This window comes from Athene noctua, chromosome 23 (genome assembly GCF_965140245.1).
Source record: "Athene noctua chromosome 23, bAthNoc1.hap1.1, whole genome shotgun sequence".
NCBI classification, from domain to species: Eukaryota; Metazoa; Chordata; class Aves; order Strigiformes; family Strigidae; genus Athene; species Athene noctua.
In genome coordinates, this window is record NC_134059.1 from 5,665,810 (window position 1) to 5,680,437 (window position 14,628).

The 14,628-nt window shown below is 57.0% G+C and overlaps 1 protein-coding gene across 2 annotated transcripts; it reads right to left on the bottom strand.

Annotated features, from left to right (window-relative positions):
* Positions 1 to 2,097: 2,097 nt before the first annotated feature.
* On the bottom strand, positions 2,098 to 9,122 carry FMOD (fibromodulin). Of its 2 annotated transcripts, XM_074925399.1 has the most exons (4): positions 8,818 to 9,122; positions 7,691 to 7,847; positions 5,475 to 6,485; positions 2,098 to 3,386 (listed from the first exon to the last, which is right to left on the bottom strand). In XM_074925399.1, the coding sequence occupies exons 3-4, from the start codon at positions 6,463 to 6,465 to the stop codon at positions 3,235 to 3,237; spliced, it is 1,143 nt and encodes a 380-aa protein (XP_074781500.1). In that variant the 5' UTR covers positions 6,466 to 6,485; positions 7,691 to 7,847; positions 8,818 to 9,122; the 3' UTR covers positions 2,098 to 3,234. The 2 variants fall into 2 exon arrangements, with proteins under 2 accessions (XP_074781500.1, XP_074781499.1); XM_074925398.1 differs by lacking the exon at positions 7,691 to 7,847.
* Between the last annotated feature and the right edge of the window lie 5,506 nt (positions 9,123 to 14,628).

Sequence of the window (14,628 nt, forward strand, 5' to 3'; positions counted from 1 at the left end):
TGCAACAGCCCCACAAAGCTTCTGTGCTCAGGGCCCACCTCCAGCGGGGCTGGGGAGATACTTTTTGGTTGGTTGGAAGTTTCCCCCTCCTTTATGCTTCTCTGTGGATCTGGACAAAGCCCTGTGCTCCCCCCTCCTCCCCCTCCCCAGTGAGATACAGGCTGCTGGGGCCCCTTGGACCCTGCACCTCCTCCCAGCAACAGGAGGAGGAGAAAGGGGATGAAGAGGGGGGCCAAGCCCCCATCCCTGTTATCCTCATCACAACAAGGCGCCCCATAGGCTTGACTAGGACCAGGGGGATCCGCCCCCCTTTTTGGGAGGGGGGGAAGAGGGAGATGCAGGGCAGTGGGTTATACTGACCCTCTGTCCCCTCACCTCCACCCCTGTGGGAAGCAGATCCAGGGCCCAGCTGGCGTAAATCAGCAATCCCAGTTGCCCTGCGTGGATAAAGCAGCTGCTGGAAGCAGCGTAGGGTGGTTGTTTCTCCTGGGTTTTGTTTTGCTGCCACCAGACCCTGCTGACAGGTTCCCCCCTGAGGTGGTGGGCTGGGGCCTCCCCACAAACACCCCCTGGACCAGCAGCCCCTTTGGCTCCTGCAGGCTGGTGTTGACTGGGGAGGGACTGTGGGTGCTCTGAGGGCGAAAACCTGACCCAGGAACAAGGAGCAGCATGTGTTGGTGCCTGGGCAGCTCCCGAGCTCGGGGAGGAGGGTGGTGCTTGGCTGGTTTGTACCTGGATCCTGTAGACATCCTCCGCTGCCTCTTGTGGAGAGCGTGGAGACGTGGTGTGGGCTCAGGTGCTTGTAGTCCTGTCCCTGTCCCCTTCCCACTCGTCTGCTGGATGCTGCCCCAGGGAAGGAGGATGATGATGGGCTGTGGCACCTGTCCTGGGGGCTGATGGCAGAAAGATCAGGGCTGGTCGCTGATGTCAAGAGGCACCTGCACCAGCTGGGGTCTGGAGCATCCTCCCTCTCTGCAGAACCTGCTTCCCCCCACGCTGTGCCTCTGCCTTGGATGGAGCCCGGCACAAGCACCACTCTCCTCGTGCTATATCAGAAGCGGGGTCAGGTTTGCCTCCCTCTGAGCCCTTTTTTTTCCCTGAGGGGGGCTAGGTTTCACCCCATGTCTCAGCACAGCCTTGCCCAAGCAAGTACTGGCTGTGGCGGGCAGCTCCTGAACCTCGGTGCTGCTCTCTGGGGACGTGGCCTTGGCGAGGGGAAGCCAGGGCCACCCTGCCAGCCTGGACAGGGCCACATGTGATGGGCAACGCTGACATCTAGTGACAGACAGCCCTGGGGTCCCCTTGGGCCGGGGTCCCCAGTCCTCTGAATTCACAGCTCTGCAGGGAAGGGGTTTGGCGGTGGGAGGTCACAGTGAGGACATGGGTGTCCCTGCGCTGCCCTGGGGCGCAGAAGAGGATGGAAAGGGGGTGGCCTGAGGGAGTGGAGTGGGGTTGTTTTGCTTTTCCTCCAGCTTGGCTTCTGCAAGAGCCTTGGCTGGAGTTGGGGGGAGCAGCTCCCAGCCAGGGCCAGGGTTGTTTGGGGAAGGCCAGTGGGGAAACCCACCTCCTGCCCCCCACGGAGCACCCACAGGCTCTGCCTCCACCAGCCCAGAGCCAGGCGAGGCGGAGGAGAGGTCCCCAGGTTGGGAAACGGCACTTTCTGTGCAACTCCAGATCGGTAAAAATCCTGCCTGTGAGAATATATATATTTTTTTTAAGCATCCTCCAGTTTAGCTGTTAAAAATAAGCAGGGCTTAAGACTGGAGAACATGAAAGCATCTGGAAAATAACAACCAGAAGTACTGTGCCAGTGGCACCGCCATCCCTTCCCTCTCTCAACTGACACTTCTCCGTGTGTATTTTCTCCTTCCATAAGTGTCTTTGCATGGACCCCATCTGGGATGTGCTGGAGCGGCAGCTCCTCGGTGTGGGGAAGGCAGCGTACACACATGTCTTGTCTGGTACAACCACTAGACGGCAAATCCAGCCCGGATTATGTCTGCAGAAAAATCTGGTCTGCAAGAGGGGAGGATGCAGCGCTCAGAGCAGCCCGGGTGCTCAGACCCTGGTCTCTGCATTTGGGATTCCTCAGACACGTTTCGTGCAGTTACAGAAAGGGCTTTATTCGTCGGTATGATATCTACACTTCATGCGTCGGTGATAGTACAGGTTTTTTTGGGTTTTTGTTTCTATAGTGTTAGCATGCAGTTTAAATGCGGAGGGTCTTGGATGACCTCTTCGGCTTTGCAGGTCATCTCCAAAGCTCAGCTGCCCCTTTGGCTCTCAAACTCAACCGTCCAAGGAGCCAAGTTGGGTGTGTTTAGCTTCTGGTGAATTCAAACGTGCTGCGGATGCACGTGTTGCTGTGATTTTTTTAAAATTTTTTTTTTTTTTTTAAACTGGGAGACCCCAGTTGCCTGGGCAGGGAAGGAGCTCAGAGCCAAGCTGGTGGGTGGGATGGACCTGGGCGTCCGGGGGGTGACGGCACCAGGAACTGCCCCATCCCTTGTCCCCTGCCCGGAGCCAGGGGTCTGGGAGGAAGACGTGAGACCCCCCCCCTCGGCCACAGCCCACGAACAGGCTGTTTCTCAGGGTGTTTCTCTCTAACCTCAGCAGCTGACAGCCACCTGGCAGGAGGAGAAAATGTTTCTCTCCTTTATTTCTGGAGCAGGAGGCTGGTAGAAGGGGGGAAAAATGGAGGGAGAAGAGTGGGTTTGCTCTTCCCTATCCTAGCCTGAGGGATGCTGGCAGCCAGAAAATCTTTAACCCTTTACTTGTGCAGCTCCCAAATGCTTCTCCCAGTGACCACTGGCACCTGGTCCAGGGTGAGTCGGTTTAGATCTGCTGGTTCTGCAGGACCCACACCTGAACCCCTCCCCGCTGGGGTCGGATGCTCAGTGCCATGTTTTGGAGGTGGGATGAGCTTTCCCCCTGCCCCCGCCGTGTCCCACCCAAACCACGGGAGGGGGTGAACGGGGGGGTGGCTGTTGTGGGTCAAAGGGGGAATGGTGCCACGACCTGTCCCACCCTGTGTGGCCGGAGAGCCGGGAAGAGGGAGCGTTTGGGGAAGAACGGCTCCTGCCCGCCCGCGTGGGCCGGTGTTGGAGTACCCTTATTGCACTATTGCGGAAGCCAAGTCGAACTGTCAAGCTGCATTAAAATGGGAGTGAGCGTCTCCCCAGGAACGGGGGAGCCAAGTCCTGAGGATGGGGAAGGGGCCGGGGCAGGGCCGGGCTAGATCTCGATGATGGTGGCACGTCGCAGGCACAGCGGGGCGTCGGGGGGCACCGCGTTCCGCTTGATCTCGTTCCCATCGAGCCGCAGGACCTGGAGCCTGGAGTAGTTCATGACGTCCACCACGGTGCAGAAGCTGCTGATGGAGAACTCTGTGGGGGGGGGAGAGGAGATGGAGAGCTGAGCCTGGCATCGGTCCCGGCTCTAACCTTCGAGATGGGAGTGATCTTTGGGGGGTGATGTGAGAAATGTGACGGGGGGCTGCTCTGGAGATGGGTCTGAGGGTACCGACCTCTGAGGGTCGGTTTATGTGAAGGTGAGTGGGGAAAAAAATTGAGAGTACCCCCAAATCACCAATTATTCCTGCATATTTGGACTCAACACCCTCCCCTCTTAAGCTAAAAGGTGACTGATGCTCCAAGCTGCAGTCAGGAGCCCGTAAATTTGTGTCTATTCAAGGATTTGGAAGCGATGGCAGCGCCCGCCCCTGGCTGCCTTTACCCAGCTTGGCTGGAGCGTTCGTAGGAAAAAAGCCGGGTGGAGTCAGATGAAAATAATTTCTTTCTATCAGAAATTGCCTTTGCAGCCTCTTTCATGAGGCTTCATACTCTGCAGTGTCCAGGCTCTGACTCCCAGTGGCCACCAAAGGACCACCCAGGCAGTGTGTCCGGGAGGGGGGACACGGCTGTCCCTGTCCCCATCCCATGCCTGCAGACATCCCCCCTCCCTCCCTCTGCCACCCGCTGCTGCCAGCACCGGGCAGGGAAACTCCGGCCCTGCCTGGGCTGGGTTTGGAGGGAGGAAAAGGGAGCAAACTCCAAAAATTTTGTGCAAGATTTGGGAGAGAAGCGACCGACTAGAGGGCAGCAAAGCTCCAGGCCGGGATGGTGCTGGGAAGGCAGTGGGGTGCTGGGGGACCCACAGGCCAGGGGCTTGGGGGGCTACGAGCCCTGTGGCGTGGCAAGTGGGGACCTCCCAGTATGGCTGGAGGGGCACGGCCCCATCCCCGATGCCCCATGGGGTGGGATGTGCCCCCCAAAAAGGTTGGTGCTGCACGCCCGGACCTGCAGCCCCTCGCTCCTGGGGGTGTTTTAAAGGTCAGAGGCAAAACCTGCAGCTGGAGGAAAATCTGCGCTAAAGCCTGAATGGCTCCGCGGTGGTTTCATGGCATTTGTGGGCAGACGTTAACAGCTACAAATTTTGAAAGCAAACATTTGGGAATCTGTTCGTGTTTTTGTGTTTCTGTCGGTTCCCCGGTGCGGGGTTGTGTTTCCTCTGCAACAGCTGATGGCTGCGCTGACACAGCCCCAGCCCCAGCCCCAGCCCAGCCTTGCTGGGGGGCTCCAGCACCTCTCCAGGAGGGTCCTGCCCTCGGGGCCTGGCAGGTGAGAGGAGCAAGCCTGGCTTTTTCCAGGAGATTGCTTGGTTCTTGGTTTGGGTTTTTTTTTTTTGTTTTTTTTTTTTTTCTAGCTTGTTTTTATAAATAGCAGCCCCAGAACAATCTGTTCCTTTTATTTATTTGTATATTAAGTGGAGTGAATTTTGGTCCTGGCAGAAGATGCTGCGTTGATGGCTTTAATAACTAAGAGCTCCCGTCTGTCCCAGCCCTGGCAAGGATGTGCCCCTCAGCTGAAAACCGTGACCCTTGGTGGGGGCTTTGGGGCCAGGGGGTGGTGTTCTGCAAGGGTGGGAGGGAGGTGGGCAGAAGGGGCTGGAGAAAGGGGGTGTGCTGGTCCCCAGCACTGCAGGGTACGTCCCTGTCCCCACGTTAGCACTGACCAGGGCAACGTGTGTTCCCACATGCAGTGACCTGTGGGGACCCCCCAACTCTGTCCACGCTGTCCGTGACCCCTCGGCCTGTGTGTGACACCGGACTAAAGCCACAGCCCCTTCCCCAGGTTGTGCATCAGCTTCTACCCACAGCAGGTTTCTGGCATCTCTAACCAGAAGATGCTCAGGCTGCTGCTAAATGCCCAGTAAAACCAGTTCAATGGCTTCGTCGGTCACACGGGAACCTTCAGAGCTGGGAGCCTCTTGGTTCCAGGTGTGCTGGTACACAACGGGCCCCATTCCTGCTCAGGGCCTCCTAGAAGTCTCCCAGATTCCATCCTCCTGCTCAAACCATTATATCAAGTAGTCTCCCTCAGGGAGGGACAGGTTCTGCATCCTCATCTCCCCATCCCTCTACTGCACCACCATCCCCTGCACCACCGCGCTTCGGTCGACGCGTTTCTGCTCACCGTTGATTTGGTTCCCCTGAAGGTAGAGGTTCTCGAGGTTGGTGCTGACCCGGGGGATCTTCTGGAGCCTGTTGTAAGAGAGGTCCAGCTCGAGGATGCTGCTGCTGTTGAAAGTGTTGGTAGAGAGACCTTGATTTGTCAGACTGTTGTGGGACATCCGTACATAGAGCAGCTTGGGAGACACCTTGAAATAGTCATCAGGGATGGTGTTGATGTAGTTGTACTCTAGATAGAGCTGTTCCAAAGCCATTGGGAGCCCATCAGGGACTTTCCTGAGGTGGTTGTAGCTCAGATCAGCAAGGATCAAGGACTTGAGCCCTTTGAGGGATGCTCCCATCTCAAAAATGTAGTTGTGGCTGAGGTACAAGGCTGTGAGGTTCTCCAGACCCTCCAGAGCATTAGAGGGGACCTTGGAGATCTGATTGTAAGACAAGTGGAGCTCTCTCAGGGACCGGGGCAAGGGGCTGGGCATCTTGGTTAGGTTGTTGTTGTTCATGTACAACCTCTCCAGGTTTTTGAGCTTGGCAAAGACCCTCTTGCCCATCTTCTCACTGGTGATCTGGTTGTTGTGCAGTGCGAGCCACTCCAGCTCCGTGGCGTTGTCAAAAGCGCCCTCTTGGATGGCAGTGATCTGGTTGTTCTGGAAGTAGACGTATTTCATCCGGGAAGGCACGAAGGGCAGGTACCTCAAGTTACGGGTGTCACAGTACATGGCTGATGAGAAGTTCGGGGGGCAATCACACTCTTGGGGACACTGCCAGGAAAGGGCTTGCTGCGGTTCAGGGCCAGGCTCTGCCTCCGTGTCTGGCGCTGGGAGGTAAGAGTACACGTAAGGGGTGTTCTCATCCTCGTAGTAGGGCATGTAGTTGTAGGAGGACATACGGGACTGCCGCATGTAGTACTGTAACCAAGCCAAGTCTTCTTCTTCATTGTACTGGCCCAGGGAGGCTCCACAGAGCCCAGCGACGATCAGGACGGTGACCCAACGCATGGTGCTGATGCTGGAGGGACCTGGGGGGGTGAGAAACGGGGGGAAAAAAACATCAGCAGTGTCAGGTCTGGTGTGAGGGCTAGAGGCAGGCGAGCTGCACCCCGTGGCCTGGGAATCCAGATGGTTTGGATGCGGCCACAGCCCTGCCTGGGGTTGGTAGCATTTGGCAGCAGAGCTGGAGGACCAGGGAAACTGAGCGGATCCTACCCAAAAAACCGCGGCTGCAGATGTATCCCCTGTCTGCATCTCCCTGATCTTCCCCCTTTTCACCTCAGCCCTGCTAGAAATCTCCATCCCAGTGGGTATTTGCTTGCAAAATCTGTATTTATCTCCGTTACAACTGAGTGGAGGATGGAGGTATGGGACACATAGTCTGAATTTGCGTGAGGTGATGCAGCTCTGCTCTGAGGTGCCTGGGATTTGCCTGTGCTGGCTCTGCACTGGGGGGGCGGAGGGAGGAGAAAGGACTCGGCCGCTCTCCAGCCGAGCAGAGGAAAGCGGTAGCTGTGAGAACAGGTTGATGGAGCTCAAGGCATGTTTCAATGGAGCTATATTTATTCTACACTCGCTGGCGACTTGATTCGCTGTGGGTTTCATCCAGCTCTCCCCTTCCCCCACAAAAATGCAGGATGCTCATGCTGCTCAGGACTGATGTAAATCCTGGTAAACAAGTTCTGGCTTATTTTTGAAACGAAACCACTTTCAAGCTTAGATTTCCCAAGCTCAGCCCTGACAGGAGAAGGGGCAGCATCCACCAGCCCCTCGAGGCCAGTGTAACCAGTGAGGGAGCCCTCACCAGACCTGGTGCTTGGACCCTGCTTGGGAGAGTCAGCCTGCTGAGGGCTGACATCCAGAAGAGAGCCAGGTTGAGGGCTCGAAGCAAGGCAAACTTGTCCCCGAGCCCCCGGGCTTGGCGAGGCCTTCGCAGCCACCCCGTGCCGTGCCCAGGGCGGTGCGCCGGCACGCCGTGGCACTGACTCCAGCTATGGCCGTTCATCCTGACTCCTCGTCTCCGGACTAAACGAGCACACAGAGCGGCCTGGAGCGAGGCAGCTTGAAATGCCTCCAGGAAATCCGGAGGGGGAGAGGAGTCGCTCCTGCCTGCTGGCTCCTATATACGTGGCTGGGAGCGCAGAGCTTGGGGCTGCCGGCGCATCGCTGCCAGCTCCGCTCCGGCAGCCGCGGTGCAGCCAACGTGCCAGCACGGGCCAGTGTCCCACCTCACCGTGCCAGGGGGTGGCCGTGGGGTCCCCCGATGAAACCTCGCTGCGTCCCCACCTTGCAGTGAGGAGGAGATGTCTCACCCGGCAGACAAAGAGGGCACAGTTTGCTCCGAGGCAGCGGCTGCCCTGCCACCGAGGCACGCTGGCAGGCTGCTCGTGCTGGAAAAAAAAGAGGGATTGAGGTGGCAGCAGGCAGGCATGGCTCCCTCGCTTTCTCCGTCTCTCCCTCCTTCCCCCTCCGCGTGCTCGCACAGCCGAGGGGCAGATGAGACGTGGTCCTCCGGGATGCTGTGTGCGACGGGGGAGCTTGGCAATCACGGAGGAGTTTCTTCTCCTCCTCCCTCCTGCTCCAGGGCACTCTGCCTGCTGACATACCAGAGCCGCCCTGCTCCACGCAGGGGCTTCTCCACCCATGCAGAGCAGCTTGGCAGCCCCTTCCCGTGGGGGCCCCTCTGTGCGGGGCAGGACCCGGGGTGCCTCCAGCTTGTCTAGTGGCCCCCTTCAATATACTGGTGACCCCGGAGCCTGTCCTCAGCTGACACTGCTGCCCCCTCTTCATTTGAAGGTTGCTGTTCCCCTCCCCAGTGGGTTCCAACCCTGGTTTTGGGGTGGGATCTGAGCTGAATGTGCCGGCCACGAGATCCATGTCATCTCCTGGTGCCCAAGCTCCTGTGCCAGAGGCTGCCGGGCTAACGGGGTCAGCTCCTCACCCTGAGAGGGAGCAGCTTTTGGAACAAGGGGCTTCATGGTCCGTGGCCATCCATGGACTTGGCCCATTGCTGCTCTGCCAGGTGTGAAACCAGCTCCCCCTTCCCCTGCACCCTGGCAGATGGGACGGGCAGAGCTGTGCTGGGCAGGGAGCGGGCACTGCCCGCACCTGGGTGTCGGTGGCTGGAGGTGTCCAGCCCCCAGCCAAGTGGGCAAAGAGCTGCCAGAGGGGCAAGAGATGTGGGCAGCAGGAGAAGGCTTCCCCGCCACGGCGGCTCGGGAGTGTTGGCTTTCAAGCTGTGCCACCCGTGTCGCTGGCATGTGCTTCGCGTGGCAGCTGCCCGCCCGCCGAGGCAAGGGTATGGAAATCAGGCTTTAAAAAAAAAAAAAAAAATCATAATAAATATAGAGACAGACTTACCAAGCTAAGAACCTCCTTTCCAAAGCCTCGCTGCTCTTCTCCGGGATCTCCCGTGTGTCGAGCAGCATGTGAGTGTGTCTCCTGATTTGCAAAGTCTGGTGCCCGCCCTAGATCCCAGATCAAATATTGTGCTTGCAGGTCACGGGCTCGGCAGGTTTTTTGGGGAGTGACCTCCCAGCAGCAGCCAGTTTGCAGGAGAGACTGAAGAGACCCTAATGCTGCCTGGCGTTATAAATAACCTGCTTTTTCTTTCCTCCCTCTCTCTCTCTCTCTCTCTCTCTCTCTCCCTCCCGTCTTTTCTCATAGGAGTGTTGGCACTTTTCAGGCTCTCTCTGTTTAACGAGTTAGTGGAATCAGGGATGTTGTTTTTAAAGGGCTGTTGTTAGGTCTCCTGTGTTTCTCATCAGGAAGCGATGAGGAGGCCTCTGGCCAGATTAAAATATATCTGATTTTGAGGCGCTGAGGATGTGATTCTTGGGGAGAAGCGAGAAATTATCTTTAACTTTTGCAATATGAGGAGAAGAGACGTTAGTGCCTGCTCTGACTGCAGCCTGGGATTCTTCCCCAGGAAGCCTCAGTTTATGCAGTCCTGCTATTAAATATTTAGGATAAACATTTCCATGAACGATAAGGCTGCAGCATCCAAGGTAAACAAATTGCCTACCAAAGGGCCACTGTGACAGCAGGAATTTGCCGTCAGCTTGGCAGGAGAGAAATGCCAAGCTGGCATTTCTGCAGGCTGTGCCCATCTGCCTGGGATGGGGGGGGTCATCGTCCCCCTCCAAGGCTGACCTGGGGGTGGGTGCGGGGGGACGGGGCAGGGGTGTTGTGGGTGCTGAGGGTGACCCATGCTTGGGCAGAGACACAAGAGCTCACAGCTCTCCCTGCCACAAGGCTCATCACCTCCCAGTGCCAGCCTTGCCTTGGGGGGTCCTGCGAAGAGGGGGAGCAGTGGGCGCTGTCACAGCCCCCCCCAGTCCCCATCCTGGCTCTCTGTGCACTTCAGCTTTGGAGACAGCTCTTCCAGGGCTGGCGAAGCATTTCCTCCCACAAGGAAAGGAGAGGAGGAGCCCTGACCACCCATTGCCATCCCATGCCCAACTCCAGCAGCACGCCCAGGTCCTCCCAGGAGCCTGGAATGACTTAGTGAAGCTCAGCAGGTGCCAGACTCCCTCCGGGCTTGCTTTCTCCCTACTTCCCATTGAAATTTCTGAGCCAAAACATCCTCTTCCCCTGGGAAGCCTTGCAAAGATCCTTATCGCTCCGAAGGTCCTTGTTGTGAGGAGGAGGAATGTGCAGGCTGGTTGGCAGCCGGGGTTGCGAGGGACACGCTGTACAGTGGGGACTTTGCCAGAAAGCCGGTTTATTTGGGAAGGAAGAGTGTGCCTGGAAAGCACAGCTCGCTGCGCTGCAGCGCGGGGCCGGGATCTGCAGGGAGGGAGAGGATTCAGAGAAAGCTTTGCCTTTGTGTGGGAAAAGAGGACAGGGGGGTTTGTGCTGCCTAAAAGGAGGTAAAACCCTTGTAGAGGGGTGGTGGGGGTTTTAATTCGGCTGGCAACTCTTCTTGCCCATCGAGCATTGCCACGGCACGGGGCAGCTGGAGAAGGGCTCTCACCACGGGCAGGGAGGTGATTCGAGGCTCTGGGCTGATGCGGAGAATGACCCGGCCTGGAGGGATTTGTTCCCGCTGCCAGGGAACTCTTTTCCAAGCGAAAATGGTGGGGAGGGTAGTGGCAGCCAGTAACATCTGCTGCTCGGCGCTCGGATGGTGTCAACCAACGTCACATCTCTGGCAGCTCAAGGTGTCCTGGTGGCCAACAGCTCAGAGGCTTTCGCAGGGCTTGGATATTTTTCTGGAAAAGCAGATTGTCCCCAGCTCGGTTAGATAAGGAGTGTGGTCTCTCCATCTTCTGGAATTTAAAAATATTCATGACCCAGGACATGTCCCCTTGGGGGGAGGCTGTCCTGCAGCTCCTGGGGCTGGTGGTCCCCCGGGGGATGCTGAGGAGCCCTCCCCTGCACAAACTGGCTCCAAATGGTGCCATTCCCTACGGTCACATCCCCCTGCCCCAGCCTAAACCAGAAAATAACCACATGCTTAAGCTCAGTTTGTATATTCCCCGCAGTCACCAGGACTTTCTGTTGAATCCCATTCTGACCAGTCTAGGACTATCTCAGGGAAGTGAAAACTTGCTGTCTGAAGGACCACGTATGTTGTTTTGTTTTTGTTTGGTTTTTTTTTTTTTTTTTTTATCCATCCAACCTTGAAATCTCATGCTCCAGTTGTCCAGCATCTCCCAAACTGCTAGCAGGGCTCTCTTGCTCGGTCCGTTCGCCTGGTGTGAGGTGAGTGTTGATAAGACCTCAATGTTACTGCTCGTTTCAGGCCAGTAAAAAACAGCTCCTCTTGGTTCCCAAGTGATTTCCATGAAACTTTTCTCAACATCTCCTCTTACAAACACCTCTTCCCTATTGTTGACGGTTCAAAGAAAGCCCTGAACTGATGACAGGAGCTGGGAACATGCTGTCCTGCTTGCTCCAAGCCAATGGTCCCTATCGCTGCATAATCTCATCCGGAGCAGTTACTCCAGCGGTCACAGTCTGTATCTCATCAGGGCCAGCCAGATGCCTGTGTTGGTTTGCTTTGGTTTTCTAAACCAAACTGATGTGAACAGTGTCTATTTTGGTTGGGTTTGTTCCAGTTGTTTTGATCAAATGCTCTTGAGCTTTGTATTTGAAACCACTGAATCTGGCCCGAGTTTGCCTTTAATTTGCAAATCCTACGCTGAGAGCCGGGAGCGCTCTCTTCTCCACGGATGGACAGGGGTTTGTCAGGATGCTTTTGGCGTGGGGACCGAATGCTTCACAGCATAACAAAGAAACAAATGTCTCTGATGCTCCTGTGAAGGCTAAAGTTCATTCTGCCTGGATGAAGAGAGAACTGCTAAACCTACCGTGGGCATCCAAAAACAGCGACTGTCAGAAGCACAGCTACTTCTGAGCAGCTTCCTTTTTTTACTCATGGAAATGTTATTTCTGCCTCTTCCACATTTCCAAGAAGTTTCAGCTCTGCTGGAGCTGTTGCCTGCTCTGTCCTCCCACTCATGTCATTTTCTTTAATTTCCACGGCCCTCCCTGTCCTGGGTGGGGGTTACCAGTCCCGCTGGGCTCAAGGGGCTTGAAGACACAGGGCTGCTTGTGTTGCAGTGTCACCATGGCTGCCTGGCAGGTCCTGCAGGTCCCCTCCCAGACCTTGTCTTTAAAGGCACATCCCTGAAGGGCGAAGGTCCCAGCTGCTCTTTTAAGGGACTTCAGTCCAAGTAGAGGCCGAGGAGACCTTGGCACTTGGCATCTCCAACCTTGCTCAGGCAGGGTGGGTGGGAATGTGTGGGGCATCGCCTGCAGAGCCTGCGTGGTGGAGAGGCCCATGAAGCTGGAACCCAGAGCCCCTGCTTTGCATCAGGCCTCCCGACCAGGCTCGTGCTACAAACACCTGAGCAGAAAGGCATTGGAGCCAGTGCCCAGCATCCTGTGGCTCCCAGGTTTTCTGGATGTTTGCAACCAAACCTCCTCTTCCTCACTAGTCCTGGCTCTTTCTAGCCTCTGTAAAACGCAGAGAGACTTCTCGTGCGGGCACTGGCAGTGAAAGCTCTTCTCCAGGTGCCTCCCCATCGCCCCATCCCTCCACGCCATGCAGGGAACCCTCTTCTTCCTCTAACCATGCCCCCGAGTGAGAGCGCTGGTGTCTGTGGGGCAGCTTGGGCTCTCCTGTGCCTGGGGGAGCAGTCCTGTGGCTTTCAGAGAGATTATCATCTTGGCTGTCACCCCCAGGGCTGTGCTGCTCCTTTTCAAAGGGCTCTGCTAAACCAAACTCACCTGGAAACCTCCACCCGATTTCTGAGGACGCGATACCAGCAGGCAGAGAAAAGTCAGGAAGGGAAACGGAGTCATTAGGGGGTGTGGGCAGTGGGTGGGGGGGAGCAGGGATGATCGGGTCCTTTTGGGCTCAGCCTCAGCCTAGTCGGGTGGGGGGAACACGCTCAACATCTGGCAAGTGTCTGCATCGGTCGGCTGCAGCCTCCTCTCCAAAAACGCAAAGGTCAGCGTGGAAGGGCAGGGCGAACCCTCCCTCGACCTCCCTTCTCACCCCAGCCTCCCTTTTCCCTTTTTACTTTTTAAGCGATACATTCTTCAGCCCAAACAACATTCTTGGACTGAGATTTGAGGCAATCTGGAGGGAGTCGGTCACTCGGAGACGGCGCGACTGCCGAGCGAGCCTTGGGGCTGTGCTGGAAACTCTGATTCGGGCGCGGGCTGTCGGGGCGATGCTCTCACCACGGCTCCTGGGTGTCAGCACAGTCCGATGCTCCCGGGGCTCCTGGGGTCACCCAGTTTCGATGGGAGGTGCTTTAAAGCTTCTCTTGAGTGCAGCGAGCTGCGATGGCTCAGCACAGGCTTCCCCTGGCTAGAAACGGGACGACAGGCAGCCCTCGGCTGGGAATCCTCGCCTGCTGTCTGCTCCCCTCCTCTCCCTCCCGCGGGACACCCGGGGTTGTGAAATTGGTGACCAGCTGCAGCCCCGTTCGCTCGCTCCCATCCCACGCCCCAGCCCCAGCTGCTCCGTGGCCACGGGGCTGCAAAAAAAAGCCACAAGAGAGGTGACTTTACACGGAAAAGAAAGGGATTGCCAGCTCCCGGCCCCCACCCGTGTCTCCTTGTCGCTGCTCCGACCCCTGCCCTGGACACGCCACCCGATGCCACCCCCAAGTGACACCCGCCTTTGCACGGTGCTGAGCAGCCCCACAGTCCCTCGCTCGTCCATCCCATCACAGTCCGGGCTGTGCAGTAGCCACAGGCAGCTCTGATTTGCCTCCAAATCTCTTGGTGGGGGGGCAGAGGGGAGGGAGGGCAAACCCCAAATTGCCCCTTACCCCCCCCAGCCGCTGACTGTGCACGGCTGCCAGCGCTGGGAAATTTTAGTCTGGCTGGGGAAGCCTTTGCCCCATCCCACCATAATTACAGGCTGGCTTCGGGGCTCTGGAGCCTCATGTAATAGCTCCCTGGTCTCTCGGGGTCTGTGGGTTATTATGGGGTGGACTCAGTCCTCCCAGCACCCAGACCCAGGAATGTCCCTGCAGCCTGTCCCACAGGTCCCAGCCCCATGGATGTGGCTCTGGGTACCCAACGGTCTCAGCGTGTGTGCTTTCATCCCCCTCCCTGCAAACCCAAGACACTGGATTTCTTAAATCTCCATTTACAGGCTCCAGCGTCTCTCCCCTTGCAGTGTGTCTGGTGCCCTGGGCTGTGCTGGGAGAGGATGTCTCAGCACAAAGAGGGTCAGAGCTTATTACAACCACTGTAAAATGTGTTTGAAAAGGTTAAGCGCTTAATTTGGAACAGAGCTGGAAACTATGAAGTGTTTCCTCATCCCGTCGCTCCCTCGCCTGTCCCTGGATGTATGCTTTACCCTGCTAACATCTCCATGGCTGACACAGGCTGGTTATGAGCACACAGCAAAATATATTTGAGAGCCTCCGGGTTTTGCAGAGGAGCCGGGAGAGCAGTTTGCACAAGATTAGCCAAGTGCAGATCCACTCGGGAAGGCAGCGGCAAGGATCACAAAGTCCCGTCAGGTGTCACAGGCTCTGTTGCTGCCGTGATTTATTGCCTTGCGATGCAGATGTTTGCCCACGGCTGCGTGGGTATCACTCTGTTCTGCTCATGGGTATCACACGGTGTCGGGACCAATCCTGGCAGGATGCTGACATCTTCCCAGCCCTGTTTGTGGGACCGACGGACCCTGATCTGCAG